Genomic DNA, 15,441 nt, shown 5'->3' with positions numbered 1-15,441 from the left:
TTGTGGAAGGTTTTGAGACTGTTTTCACTCCATAGATGCAGCCTTCAAATTGGGACACAGCTATAGGCTATCTATGACTTCGCACGACGGTGTAATTTACTTCCGGGTAAAGATAGGATCAGTCAAATGAAATACAATAAACGTACAAATAAATATTACAAATTAAAAAACGATCGGAAATGTCGTCCAATTTTCTAATACTATGACAACAATACATTTGAAAAACAAAATACAGCCATTTCTGCTTTTTTCTTTTAAACAAAAAACAAAGCTGCACCCTTTTTTAAATTTCATCTTTCATTCCGAAATAGAATAATGAATGAACGAAAAAGTACACGGACCATACACGGACCCTAGAACTGCGGTGCTGAAAATGCAGCATCCAGGCTCATGGTCAGTAGCGCCCATAGACTGGGAAAGCACCTAATGGTGAGTAGGCTACTACTTGCAAGTAGGTGGCGATATGCAGACAGGAAACAATGCGCCAAAAAAAAAAAAAAAAAAAAACAGAAGAAGAAGATGACGTCAGTGCATACTCTATATGTTAGCCTAAATCTCCATTGTTGTCCAGTTTTCCACTTGACTTGATTTGTTCGCGGGGTCTATTTTGACTGGGGCTGAACTATTTTAATTCGACGGAGTCCTGATGTATTGTTGAGAGAGTCTTTGTGCTTTACTGGTATTGGGTCAACTCTTGTGTGCGTGTTCTGAAGATGGCGGCGATGCTGAGCAGCAGCCCGGGCGCAGACTCAACCCACAGCGGCACAGCCGCTGGCTCCGAGCGGCTCCGAGCGGAAGACGGATCCGGTACAGCACACATTTCCCTATTTACTTAAAACACTAGTTTCACCCTTGTAGACCATTATAGATTATGCATTACAGACCCAATGCTGCTGAGTAGAGTATCGTGATAGTTCCGTGTTTTAGACACGAACCATGGTAATGCCATAGCATTATTTAAAATGACTGCTATCTGATCAATATGTTATGTTATGTTATATTATATGAATATAGAAATCATTCATTACAATTCTGCTATTATGTGGTTACTATGTGATACAATTACTGTACCCTATGGTATGTTAATGGTATACAAACATATAATATGGTTGGAAATAATATAATATAATAATCTATAATATAATCCCCGTTTTCACAGACAAAGCGTAGGCCTAAGCCTTGTCCTAGACCTAGACTAAAATGCATGTTTGAGCTGTTTTAACTGAAAGCAGCTTGCACTAGCATATCTTAAAATATGTCAGTGCCATTGTTTTGTCTCCAGTAATGTTTTTTTCTTTCTAAGGAACGTTTATAAAAGCTACTTAAATGTCCTAATTAAACTAAGGCCTAATCCTGGTTTAATCTAAGCCCTGTCTGTGAAACCAGGCCAGTATGTTTTTTTTGCATCATAGTTGCAGATGTTTTGACATTATAAGTTCTAAGTCTGCAGCATTCATAGCGTCAAATGTTTCAAGTCAGCAACATAATGGGGGTTCATATATGTTCTGAAGCAGCACAATTTTAGACATCATAGCCCCATTCTCAATCAGTTTCTGGTATTCAGTACTCGTGCACTCTCTGAGAGATGGTTTTCTTTGCGCATTGTGTTCATGCGCTCAACATATGTCTCTGATTGGCCATTGTGCCAGATGACACAATGTCATCTGTGCTTGCAGATGGCACTAGCACAGATGACAACACTATTTTACATTTGACTTTATTCAGTTTCTTATCCAGTAGTATTTCTGTACCTGAATAGTAGTGTTAGACCTACCCAAAAAACTTTTCTCTTTATTTCATTTGCATCTTTCTTCTATTGTATTTATTGGTGCTACTTTTTAAATTTAATTCAGAGTTTGAAATCAAGCTTTCTTGTGTTGTGCAAAGTCTTGAGCAACAAAATTACCCCATTGTTAAAACATAAATGGGTCAATGACGTATAAGGATTTTCGACAGGTCAATTTTAAAATACAAAAAAAAAAAATACCTGTTGCAATTGTTCAAACATTAAGGATGTTGTGTACACCTAAATTCATTTAAAAAAAATGAATTTAAGTGATTTTAGTATTTTTTCATCTAGATGAATTGTCCGTAGCCTTAAAAAATGTCATGTGGTGCGACCATGATTTATCTTAAAATTAATTAATTTCCTTAACATGCTTAAATTTTTTTTTATAAGTTCTTAGTAATTGAAGTGTTTAGAAACCAAGTTTTGCATTTCTTTTGAGTTTTTGTCAATAATGATCTTGTTTTTTGTTCTATAATTTCTGAGTTGCCTTCTTAAATCTAGTTAACAGACTTACTTTTCCTGTAAATCACATAAAACTGATATAAATGTTTTAAAAATATCATTTACTAAAGCATACTGTATCAGTGATTCATATTTCAGCCACAGAAATAAGATATTTTATTTTACATTTAATACAGTGATTGCTTTTATTGGTCGCACCACATAAGTGGTCGCTCCAAATGACACAAAGACCTTATATAGTTAAAAATCTATTTAAAGAGATCAATGAACAATACATTTTATACAATTTTTTTTTTTTATTTAAACCAGATTTCATACAATTTTCACAGAATTTTCCTGAACATAAACTTTTTTTAAAAATAAAAATCACATCACAAACACAAGTGCACCATTTCTTTTAACTTAACTTAGAATTTCTTTCTAACAAATAATAATGTTATAGATATAAATTATTTCATAAAATTATTGTATACAGGTAACATTTGGGGTCAATAGTTTTTTAAGTAATTAATACTTTCATTAATCAAGGACACATTCAGTTGATAAAAAGTGACAGTAAAGATATTTAGGCTATAATGTTACGAAAGATTCTATTTCAAATAAATGCTGTTCTTTTGAACTTTCTATTCATCAAATAATCCTGACATATAAAATGTATCACAGTTTCCACAAAAATATGAACATTGATAATAATCAGAAGTGTTTCTTGAGCAGCAAATCATTAGTGACCCTGGATCACAAAAACAGTCACAAGTCGCACAGGATATATTTGTGGCAATAGCCATGGTATGGGTCAAAATTATCGATTTTTCTTTTATTCCAAAAATCATTAGGATATTAAATAAAGATCATGTTTCATATTTTGTAAATGTCCTACCATAAATATATAAAATATTTATTTTTGATGAGTGAATATAGCAATATCGCAAACATAAATGGACAACTTTAAAGGCGATTTTCTCAATGTTTCGATTTTTTTGCACCCTCAGATTCCAGATTTTCAGTTGTATCGGCCAAATATTGTTCTATCTTAACAAACCATACATCAATGGAAAGCTTATTTTTTCTGCTTTCATATGATGTATAAATCTCAATTAAAAAAAAATTGACCCATGTGGTTTTGTGGTCCAGGGTTACATATTAGAATGATTTCTGAAGGATCATGTGACACTGAAGACTGGATTAAAGATGCTGAAGATTAAATTTAGCTTTGATCACAGGAATAAATTACAGTTTACTATATGTTCACATAGAAAACAGAATTTTTTCGCTTGGCAGTGGCATCTGGTAAAATAGATTCAAATAGTTTTAAATAAATAAATAGGCAATAATAAATACACTACTAATAAATGCATAATTACTAAACTGAAATTACATGCTCTAATTTTTTGTTGTTGCATTTTTCTCATATTGTACAAAGAGTAAACAAACTTGAAATATATGAAGAAAATATCCCAAATTGCATAAAAATCTATTCCAAATGATACTAAATTAAAGTATTTTTTTGTATATAAACTGTCAATTGAATATAAAAGCATAAAACTGCCAATCTAGGACATATATCTATCATGGAAAACAGTCTGCAGTGGTCGCACCACATGATATTTGGTCGCACCACATGATATTTTCAAATTCATTCAATATTTACAGGCACAGAATTGGCCACCTAAACAAAACAAGCTAGCTTCCCAAAAAAAGGTCACTATGAAATTTATAATACAAATATATATTTGTAGAAATAACTTTAATATTCATTTTTTTTTTAGGTCATACCACATGACATCCAAATGTGGCAACTACATACCAACTAGTGGTCGACCGATATATCGCCAAGGCCGATATATCGGCCGATATTTGGCATTTTTGAAATATCGGCATCGGCCGATAAGTTTTTCTGATTGGCCGATGTGTTGAAAGCGGGACTTTTATTTTGACGGCGCTCCAGACTTTTATTTTGACGGGCGGTGCTGAGAACACCAGCGCCAGAAGAGAATGACAACGGCAGCTCCTCAGATGATGTCAGATCAAACAGCGCTCACTCACATTCTCCGTCTTCATTAATTTACGATCTCTGTCAGTCATATCTAATACTTTGTTAGACAGAACTGGTAAACAAAGTAAGTAAATGGTAACTTATACGAAGTAAGTAAAGTAAAGCGTTTGCTTTTATATTATTTGTAACAGAAAAGGCAAACAATCAGGCTAAAATACCTTCTCATTTGCCGTCAACATTCAGCAAATGCGCATCTACGTCATTTAAACAAATCTCTGAATATCTAATAAACATTTAATTTCACAAACCTTGCAGATTTAATTGAATCCAACTGTGATATCTTGTGAAGTGTGCATTAGGCTACTGTCTGCAAGCAGTGTTGTGCAAGTTACTTCCAAACTGTAATACATTATACATTACTTGTTACTGTTATTAAAAAGTAGTTCTTTACCTTACAATATTACTGTTTCAGAATTGTAATGCGTTACATTACTCCTGTATTACTTTTGAGTTACTTTAACCAAAATAACAACAGAAGTAGAACTTAACATTCTAAAATGACTAGGGCTGTAAAGATATGTGATATGAAACCGCGACACTCAGATTCATGAACCTGTGTCGGTGTGCGGTGTGAGAAGGCAGAATCACGACACACCCCACACGTCCAGATCCAAAGCTACCACATCTTTAAATTACTTTTAGTATTATTTGAAATTAACATTATAAAATACGTAGACCTACACCACAAAACTAGTTGAGAATAAATTATTTAAAATTGGGCAATTCCAAGGTTATGGACGTGACATTTGCAGTAAAAACTTGAAATATAAATTCTCAGAAAATGCATTTAATACCAATATATTGAAACGTCTGTTTATACATCCATAGGCTACTCCCTTAGTAAAGGAGTCCAGACATTAGAAAAATATACACGCATGCATTTTATATTTAATATGAGGGAAATAGCGTGACACAAAAAATCTTTAACTTTTAGGTAGGTTATAGCAAAATATTTTTTAGTAATTCTGTGAATTACACTAAGCAAACCAAAAGTAGGCCTAATACTACCCACCGTATGAAGAAGGGTTGGCTCTCCACAGAACATAATATATTCATTTTATTTTATTTTATTTTTCGTGTTCGCATTTATGAGGAAAAAACGATGTTACGGTCGTGTCAGTTCTCCGTAACGGACGCGACCGCTCTGAAAGCGGCACTAAAGACTGCTTAAGCTTTCACAGAGACCTCAAACAGCACAAAGCCTTTCTTTAAAGTGAATTTCGTTTTGTATTAATTGTATCTTAATTTTAATCAATGATTCATCTACCAATTGCCTGGATTTAATAAGTAAGAAGTAAATATAAGTAGACAAGAGATAACCAGGACACGGAGGCGCGGGCGTCTCATAAATGAACCGAAACTCAGCGTCTACTTGCCTCACTCACAGTCAGACATGTCTACTTTTAAACAGAACATTTCAAAACGAAAGAAAACGGACTGCTCTCTGGTTAGAAAGAAAACACAGAAGAGCAAACAGAGCAATGCGCATACGTCCATCCCGCGAATGTACAGTCTTCTACCATATTCTCCCATTAACCGCTTTTCCACTGGCCAGCGCGAGCACAGAGACCGAAATCATGATCGCGGCACTCCTGTAAAACCTGCCCTAAACACGCTTTTACTGGAGTATGTCACACAATACAAAGGTACACCAGCAAGAGGGAGATGAATGAAATAAATCGCCTTACAAATATATCAGAAGCTGTCATTTAGTCATTATTTACAAACTTGGATGCGTTAATGTCTCGCAGTCTGGCTGTATTTTTTTTTATTTATTTTTTTTGACAATTACATTTTGGGCTAAAAGTGTGTTGTAACGCATGCGTTACTGAACATGTACCGAGTAAAATATTACTGAAAATTGATTAGTAATGCCTTACGCTACTGCGTTACAACAAAAAGTAATAAGTTACTGTAATACATTACTTTTGTAATGCATTACTCCCAACACTGTCTGCAAGTGACGGTCGGTCCGTGCGAAGTGAGTGAATGCAAACAGAAGATCAGCTTCACAGGAGACGCGATCGAAAACTTTAAATCCTTCATTTTAAAATATGCTGATATAACCAGTTGCCAACTGTGTCATATTCATATCGTTTTCACTGTGTTGTATGTAAAATTAGCGTTACCTTGTCTTTATTTGAAAAAATATGATTACCAGTGTGCACGAAATTACCAGATTACTGAGTGCCCTGTTACAGTGTTTACTTTCTTTTTATTCACATATTCATATATTTCTAAACAATTACTTTGTGAAAAATACTGTAATAGGATTGCAAATTTAAGAAGTTGCCATCTAAAGTATAAAAGCATGTTTATTTTAAAAATTAGTTTTATAATTTATTTATAATTTATTAAATATTGAAATAAATAAATATTAATAAATAGTATTAAATATTAAAATAAATACATATAAAAATATCGGCTTTATATCGGCCATCGGCCACCCTGCTCTCCAAGATATCGGCATCGGCATCGGCCATCAAAAAAACAATATCGGTCGACCACTAATACCAACCATTACAGAGGTTTATTTTTTTCCAATTTGAGAGAATTACAAACCTGCTTGCTGCTTCCATGGGTCCTTGGTAAATTGGTATATGATGTAACATCCTGTGTTTGAATAGTTTTCAACATAAAAGTCCTAAAATGGTAGTTCCTTGATGGTCACACCACATGATATTTCATAAAATGGACATCATCGGACAAAGTTTGTTTGTATATTATGATGGAAATATAAATACAAATGCTTTGAAATGTTTTAAAGGATTACAAAACATTTTGGAAATCATGCCAAATAGTGCAGAAAATAAATTTGAATAAATTCAGAGTAATTTCAAAGACGTTTTCAAAACAGAAGTTATGGCCGGACGGTCGCACCACATGATGTTTTGACACTTTAAATAACAAAAAAAAAACAAATAAGTAAAGGTTTTTGATGAGTTAAAGTGAGTACATACATGGGAGAGGTACTTCAAATATGCAGTATCTTGTTATGCATTTAAACCCGTTTTTGCCTGAAAAAATGCAATCGGACAGAAAATTTAGGCGTCACGTCATTGACCCAAATACGAGTGAGCAAACATTTAGGTGAGATAAATGTAGGTTAATTTAAAATTTAATTTAACCCCCTTTGCAGGTAGGTTTCTTCAAGCGTCATGGAGACATTGCCACAGTTCTTCTGGATTTAGTCTGTCTCAGTTTTTTGTAATCATGTAATCACAGACAGGCTCGATGATGGTGATATCACATCTCTGTGTGTATCATACCGGCTGTTGTCAGACTCTTTGTGCATACAAAAATCTCACTGGATTATTACAATTAGTGGCAAAATGAATGTTTGGAAATGTAAACTTATATTTTCTACTGACACACTACAGCAAAAGATATAAATAACTGGCTTAAAACCATTTTTTTGGGGGGTGAAACTACTAACTTGCCTAAGACGTTTGCACAGTACTGTATACACACAAGTTTGAGCATGAAAAATAAATAGTATATACAGAAAGCAAGCAAAGATCGCTGCCATTATAATAAGGGGTGCACAAATAGTCGAACATTCGATCTGTAATAATTTGAAAAATAAAACAATTTAGATTTTTGCTACATGTTGCTTTTCTGGCTGTAAATTATGAAGGTATTTTTGGAGCAAAACAGCTAAGCACCCGTGACAGTGGAATTTGTAGTTGTAGAGAATAGCCAAACATGTGTATCAATAAATTTGAAGTCATAGCACAATAGAAGATATTTTGAAGAATGTGTCTATCCCAAACAGCTGCTGGTCCCTATTGACTTAAATAGTTGGAAAAATTATACTATAGAAGTCACTGGGGACCAGCAACTGTTTGGTTATCCACATTCGTCAAAATAACTTTTTTTTTAAACAGAAGAAATAAATTTATTCGGGTTTAAAACTATTTGAGAGAGTAAATAATGACAGTTTTCATTTTTGGGGGAACTATCCCTTTAATGTTAATAAAACAACAAAACACAAAGACAAAATCACTCACTGCTCTTGACTGAGAACTTAAATTTGTATAGGCTATTTGTTCATTTCATTTCTTTCTTGAATGCTACTGTTAAGTACACCTGCTGTAGCAGAAAAAATAAAGCACTGTTTATTTCATTTGTATATTAAGTTGTGTATATGTAATGTGTATCTTTTTTTCTTATTTTTTTTTAATAACAAAGAAAATCATGACAAAGATTTTTTATCTTCGCCACTTTGGCCTAAATGTCTGCCTTTTTTTTATATATATATTTGTTAGCTTGTAAGGGTTTGTTTTTAAAATGGGGACATTAGTTTGGCTGTAATGCTCAGTCACTTGCAAAATAGTAAAACCAACATGAAAAATAATCGTGATAAAATCGTAAATCGTGATTTTCCTGAAAAAAATCGTGATATGCTATGTTTGCCATATCGCCCAGTGACGCCCACTCCTAGATTCAGATAAAAATTAACTTTTAACAACAACCTAATTTTTGTAGGGACATTTTTTTTATATTCTACTTTTATTAAATGTTCCATTGTGCTTATAGTATCATACTAAACTGACCGACAGCTTCAGTGATTATAAAAGGACACTCTTTTTCTTTATAAATTTAAAAGCAAAATGTGTATAAAAAATATATTACAAAGTGGATATGGCTAATAAGCCAATAAGCCAATTCTCCTCTGCCAAGGCGGCAGAGGAGAATTGGCTTATTGGCTTATTAGCCATATCCACTTTGTAATATATTTTTTATAGTATTGTATAGTACTACTGGTTATAGTGGTAATTTCATATATTTTTTTTAAATTTCATTTATATATTTTTTTAATCATATGGTAACGTTTATTTTTTGTTTAACCTTTTTTTAAACATTATCTTTATTACTTTTTGAAGAGAAAGACAAAACTGAATTCAAATCACATGTAACATTATAAAGATGTCTTCTCTTTTTACATTATTGTAAGTGTAATTGTAAGTGTAAAATTGTAAGTGTAATTTTTATATGTTAGGTTGACTATTTTATTATTTTATTAAGGCTATAATGAACAGGCTGCGACGTCAAGATTGCAATGCTGGAATGCACAATATGTTGTTGTTGTTGTTGTGTGTGTGTGTGTGTCTGTGGCTCAGTCGAACAATGGAGACATAAAAACATACTCCGTCATTTTGTTCATACAGGATATCATTCAAACTGCAGAGTGTTTACTTATATTTGTGTACACTCGCAATAAAACAACATTGTGCTTTGTCAAACTATAAACTCTTGTCAAACTGTAACCTACAACTGCCACCCAAGCAAAATCTCTCTCTCTCTCTCTCTCTCTCTCACACACACACACACACACACACACACACACACACACACTCACACTCACTCACACACACTCTCACACACACACACACACACACACACACACACACACACACACAGTTTAAAAGAAAAAAAATATTTATCCAACCCCATTTAAAAACAGTCTGTCAGTGCCATCTTTTGGACATTCATCATATTGCATTGGTTTTCAAACCGAGCACTAATCTGTTTATTTTTAAGTCACACATTCTCCATTGATTAAAAAAGACAATCAAATGTATTTTTTAATGGTAGTAGTATTTTATACAGAAATAAATTATTTATAATTCAGATGAGAATACAGATAGTGTTAATTAAAATTGTAAGGAAAACAAATATATTGATCTGAAATCTACTATCATTTGCTGCAAATAGGTTGACTATTTATATTTATAATTATATTTTATTACGGCTATAATGAATTGGCTGCGATGTCAAGATTGCAATGCTGGAATGCACTGTGTGTGTGTGTGTGTGTGTGTGTGTGTGTGTGTGAGGCGTGGGCGCGTTCGAACAGTGGAAACATTCCACAGCAAGCGTTTTCCAAACAACCCATAATAGCCGACTTCCTGTTGGGCTGGCGTAAAACTTGACCGGGGGAAAGTTGTTCGGCCCAAAGAGATCTATATGTGTACCGAGTTTCATATTAATTCATTCAAGCGTGTTTGATCTATGGACCAAGTTTTGGGACCCCGTTCAAGGGGGCGCTGTTGAGCCCCCCTGCCACGCCCGGGTACCAGCTTCAGCCCGTCCCTGATGGCAGGGGGTTCTGACTTGTGTGCAAAGTTTCAAGAGTTTTTGAGCACGTTAAGGACCCCAAAAGCCCCTGAAACCTTGATTAACAATATAAAAGCAATAGTCAAATCCCCCCCTCCCCTCACACACACAGAGACACAGAGAGAGGGAGAGAAAATTCTTCAGAAAATCCACATTCAAACCAAAATATCTCTCTTCCTGTTGGTCGGAGATGGTTAATGTAAATTAGAAAGTTGTCCGTCTTGATGAGAACAATACACATACCAAGTTTTGTTGCTGTTGATAAAACTAACCCACTTATGACTAAAGGTGGCGCTACTGAGCCCCTCACCACGCCCATTTCTGAAACTTTACACATGTCTACTAGGTAATAAATGTAATGTGTCTGTCGAGTTTCATGCAATTTCAAGCATGCTAAGAGTCTCAAAAGCATCAAAAAATAATATTAAAGTTCAATGCGTTGCCATGGCAACAGTATTAAAGATATCAAAAATCCTTTCACAGTTCTACATCTGCCGTGCGTTTACATTATACACATAAAGTTTGAAGGAAATCGGGTAAAAATAAGAGGATGATTTCAAAGCATTTTGAAAGTGACACACTTCCTGCTGCCAGTTGGTGGCGCTATAACTTTGACTCACAATAGTCACATCCATGTGATCAGCCTCTTACAATGAACACACTGCTGAAGTTTCATCAAGATCAGTTGATGTATGCAGAAGTTATAACACACTTCCTGTTTCCATTATTCGCCATAAATTCGTTTCCTCGCCACGGCCAAACCGTTCGAGATATCAAAAATCCCCTGGCAATTTTTCATCCTCAATGCCTTGACTTCATGCACACCGAGTTTGGTGGTGATCGGGTGAATTCCCTAGGAGAAGTGTTTCAAATGCCAGACCATGCGTTTCCAAACAACCCTTAATAGCCGACTTCCTGTTGGGCTGGCGTAAAACTTAGAGCACGAAAGTTGTTCGGCCCGATGAGATCTATATGTGTACCGAGTTTCATATTATTACATGCAAGTGTGTTTGATTTATGGACAAGTGTTCGGATGCTGTTCCAGGGGGCGCTGTCGAGCCCCCCTGCCACGCCCGGGTACCAGCTTCAGCCCGGCCCTGATGGCCGCGGGTTCTGACCTGTGTGCAAAGTTTCAAGAGTTTTTGAGCACGTTAAGGGCCCCAAAAGTGCCCAAAAGTCAAAAAGAAAAATAATAATAATAATAATAGAAAAATATAGCTGCGAGCAGCGATTACGGGCCCAAGCCGGTGGCACCGCAACCCCGATGCCTTTAGTTACCTAAAGGCACCGGGGTGGCGGTGCCGCCGGCTTGGGCCCTCCATCGCTGCTCGCAGCTATATATATATATATATATATATATATATATATATATATATATATATATATATATATATATATATATATATACTGTATATATATACTGTATATATATACTGTATATATATAACAAAAGATATATACATTATATATATATATCAGACAAGTAATATTCTCTGTCTTGTCACTTCACAAAAAAATGGTACAAATTGTACTACTGACTATTTAAACAGAGCAGTGTAATTTTGATAAGTTAGGTTGACTATTTTATAATTATATTTTATTAGGGCTAATACAGGCTGCGAACAGGCTGCGATGTCAAGATTGCAATGCTGGTGTGTGTGTGTGTGTGTCGTGGGCGTGATTTAACAGTGGAGACATAAAAATATACTTTATGGTGCTAACTTTAAAATTGAAATAAAATGCTCACGGCTGCACGGGCATTCATTCCTACTTCCATAGGAATTCATTGAAAAAGCTCGCTCTGCTCCCAACCATAATCAATGTCAGTGCGGACGAACATATTTTACTTTCGTTTTTAAGTTAGCGATTCAAAAGCCCCCAGCGGTGTCACACGTCGATTAACCGGTGGTAAAATTATATTCTCACTGTCACATACATAGTATAGGCCGCCTACCTGAAAGAGAGTTTAGCTTGCCCGACCATAGTAGCCTGATTAGAACGTCAATGACAAAAAAATAACTTGGGAATCACTAAAACGAGAGATTATTCTAATTATATTACATTAATTTTAAGTTGCAATCAACAGTTGATAATAAATGTATTACTGATCAATGGTAACAAGGTTGCGCTGCTGAGGCTCGTGCAGCTTCTCCAGGAGAAACGTAAACAACTGAGCGCAGCACACAAAAAAGAAACCCAGTTAACAACATACTGACTATAAAAATTACAAATATGGAGTTTTTATATATTTTATAACATATGATAAGAGCAACCTCACTTGACGAGTAGGCTGTGTTTCCTGAATACAATCACGATTGAAACTGCGACATTGATTTCATCAACAGGTTAATAAACAGTTACAATTAAGTCACTTACATTTAAGATGCAATATTGACTGTTTTTGTTCTGTTTCAGCAGCAAAAATAGTTAAACCAAGATCACAGCAGAACCATCGCGCATCTCACAGCAACTTGTTTTCTCATTTCTGAATGATTCAGCATTTTGAACGAATCGGTTGACTCAAAGATTCAATGACCAATCCATAAACATCTGTCTCAATCATGAATGACTCAGTCATTCGAACGAATCGTTTGAACGAATGAATCAATGACTCGCTCATTAAGATGGTCGCCTGGCGACACCTAATGGCGGTTTAGTGTTATGTTTAAAAGTATCATTCTTTCCAACGTGCACCATTATCAATGTCCGTGCGGACGTCCGTTTTTTACTTTCACTTTTATATTAGCGATTTAAAAGCACCCGCTCGTGTCACACGTCGATTAACCGATGGGAAAATATCCTCACAGTCATATACCTAATAAATTTATATTTAAATACAATAGGCCTACCTAGTAAAACGTTTTATATACTATTTTGATATCCTTTTGGACACAAGAGGGCAGTATAGCCCTATGTTTGCTTTTTTGTTGAACCAAATAGCACTAAATAGCCTGTTTTTAACTTTTTCATACTCCTTGAATTGCAAAAACAGAATAAAATGGGTTTAGTTCTAATATTTGTATAATTTTATATAAAAATAAATGGTGTATAATTACATTTTTAGAAGTTATGAGATGTTTCCTGCTTCCTTTTTGACATTAATTTAATCCCTCGCCATAGCAAAACCGTTTGAGATATTCAATATCCGTTTACAATTTAGCATCATTAATATATTTTTATCATGTTGAAAAAGTTTGGTGGGAATAAAATAAACCTTTTAGGAGGAGTAACTAAAAACTCAGAGGCTGATTTTGCAAAAAAATCCACATTCAGACCAAAATATCTGACTTCCTGATGTTCGGAGCTAATAAATGTAAATTAGAAAGTTGTCCGGCTCGATGAGAGCAATATACAAACTTTTTTTTTTTTTACTGTAGTTAAAACTAACCCCCCCACTTTTGTCAAAAGCATTTTGAAAGTGACACACTTCCTGCTGCCAGTTGGTGGCGCTATAACTTTGACTCACAATAGTTACATCCATCTGATCGGCCTCTTACCACGAACAGACTGCTGAAGTTTCATCAAGATCAGTTAATGTATGCTGAAGTTATAACACACTTCCTGTTTCATTTTTTCGCCATAAATTCGTTTCCTCGCCACGGCCAAACCGTTCGAGATATTCAAAATCCGTCCGCAATTTAGCATCCTCAATGTCTTGACTTCATGCTGACCGAGTTTGGAGGCGAATGGATGAATTCCCTAGGAGGAGTACATTAAAATCCACAGCATGTGTTTCCAAACAACGCTAAATAGCCGACTTCCTGTTGGGCTAGCGTAAAACTTAGAGCACGAAAGTTGTTTGGCCCGAGGAGATCTATATGTGTACCGAGTTTCATATTATTACATGCAAGTGTGTTTGATTTATGGACACGTGTTCGGATCCCGTTCCAGGGTGCGCTGTCGAGCCCCCCTGCCACGCCCGGGGTCCAGCTTCAGCCCGGCCCTGATGGCCGTTGGTTCTGACCTGTGTGCAAAGTTTCAAGAGTTTTCGAGCACGTTAAGGGCCCCAAAAGCCCCTGAAACCTTGAAAAACAAAAAAGCAAATCTCACCCAACAGACAAATCCCTCCCACCCCTCACACACACACAGACAGAGAGAGAGAGAGAGAAAATTCTCCCAAAAAATCACATTCAAACCAAAATATCTGACTTCCTCTTGGTCTGAGATAATGACTGTAAATTAGAAAGTTGTCCGGCTTGATGAGAACAATATACGTACCAAGTTTTGTGATTCTAGGAAAAACTAAGCCCCCATTTTTGACTAAAGGTGGCGCTACTGAGCCATTCCACCACGCCCGTTTCTGAAACTTTGCACATGTCTACTGGATAATAAATGTGATGTGTCTGTCGAGTTTCATGCAATTTCAAGTATGTTAAGAGTCTCAAAAGCATCAAAAAAGAATATTAAAGTTTGATGTGTTGCCACGGCAACAGTATCTAAGATATCAATAATCCTTTCACAGGTCTACATCTGCCGTGTGTCTACATTGTACACATAAAGTTTGAAGCAAATCGGGTAAAAATAAGACAGTGATTTCAAAGCATTTTGAAAGTGACAAACTTCCTGCTGCCAGTTGGTGGCGCTATAACTTTGACTCACAATAGTCACATCCATGTGATCAACCTCTTACAACGAACACACTGCTGAAGTTTCATCAAGATCAGTTAATGTATGCAGAAGTTATAACACACTTCCTGTTTGAATTATTCGCCATAAATTCGTTTCCTCGCCACGGCCAAACCGTTCGAGATATCAAAAATCCCCTGGCAATTTTCCATCCTCAATGCCTTGACTCCATGCACACCGAGTTTGGAGGCGATTGGATGAATTCCCTAGGAGAAGTGTTTCAAATTCCTGAGCATGCGTTTCCAAACAACCCTTAATAGCCGACTTCCTTTTTGGCTGGCGTAAAACTTAGAGCATGAAAGTTGTTCGGCCCGATGAGATCTATATGTGTACTGAGTTTCATATTATTATATGCAAGCGTGTTTGATTTATGGACCAAGTTTTCGGACAC

General features: G+C 35.5%; 1 protein-coding gene across 1 annotated transcript in view; it reads left to right on the top strand.

Annotated features, from left to right (window-relative positions):
* Positions 1-483: 483 nt before the first annotated feature.
* med1 (mediator complex subunit 1) overlaps positions 484-15,441 on the top strand; it is a 174,084-nt gene continuing 159,126 nt past the window's right edge. Inside the window, exon 1 of the mRNA XM_084134395.1 lies at positions 484-807. Within this exon, the coding sequence (XP_083990521.1) occupies positions 714-807 (94 nt within the window). The 5' untranslated portion in view covers positions 484-713. The remainder of the gene's footprint in view (positions 808-15,441) is intronic.

Source organism: Abramis brama (genome assembly GCF_963993115.1).
Source record: "Abramis brama genome assembly, chromosome: 14".
Classification (NCBI taxonomy): Eukaryota; Metazoa; Chordata; class Actinopteri; order Cypriniformes; family Leuciscidae; genus Abramis; species Abramis brama.
This window is presented reverse-complemented; position numbering and strand designations above follow the sequence as displayed.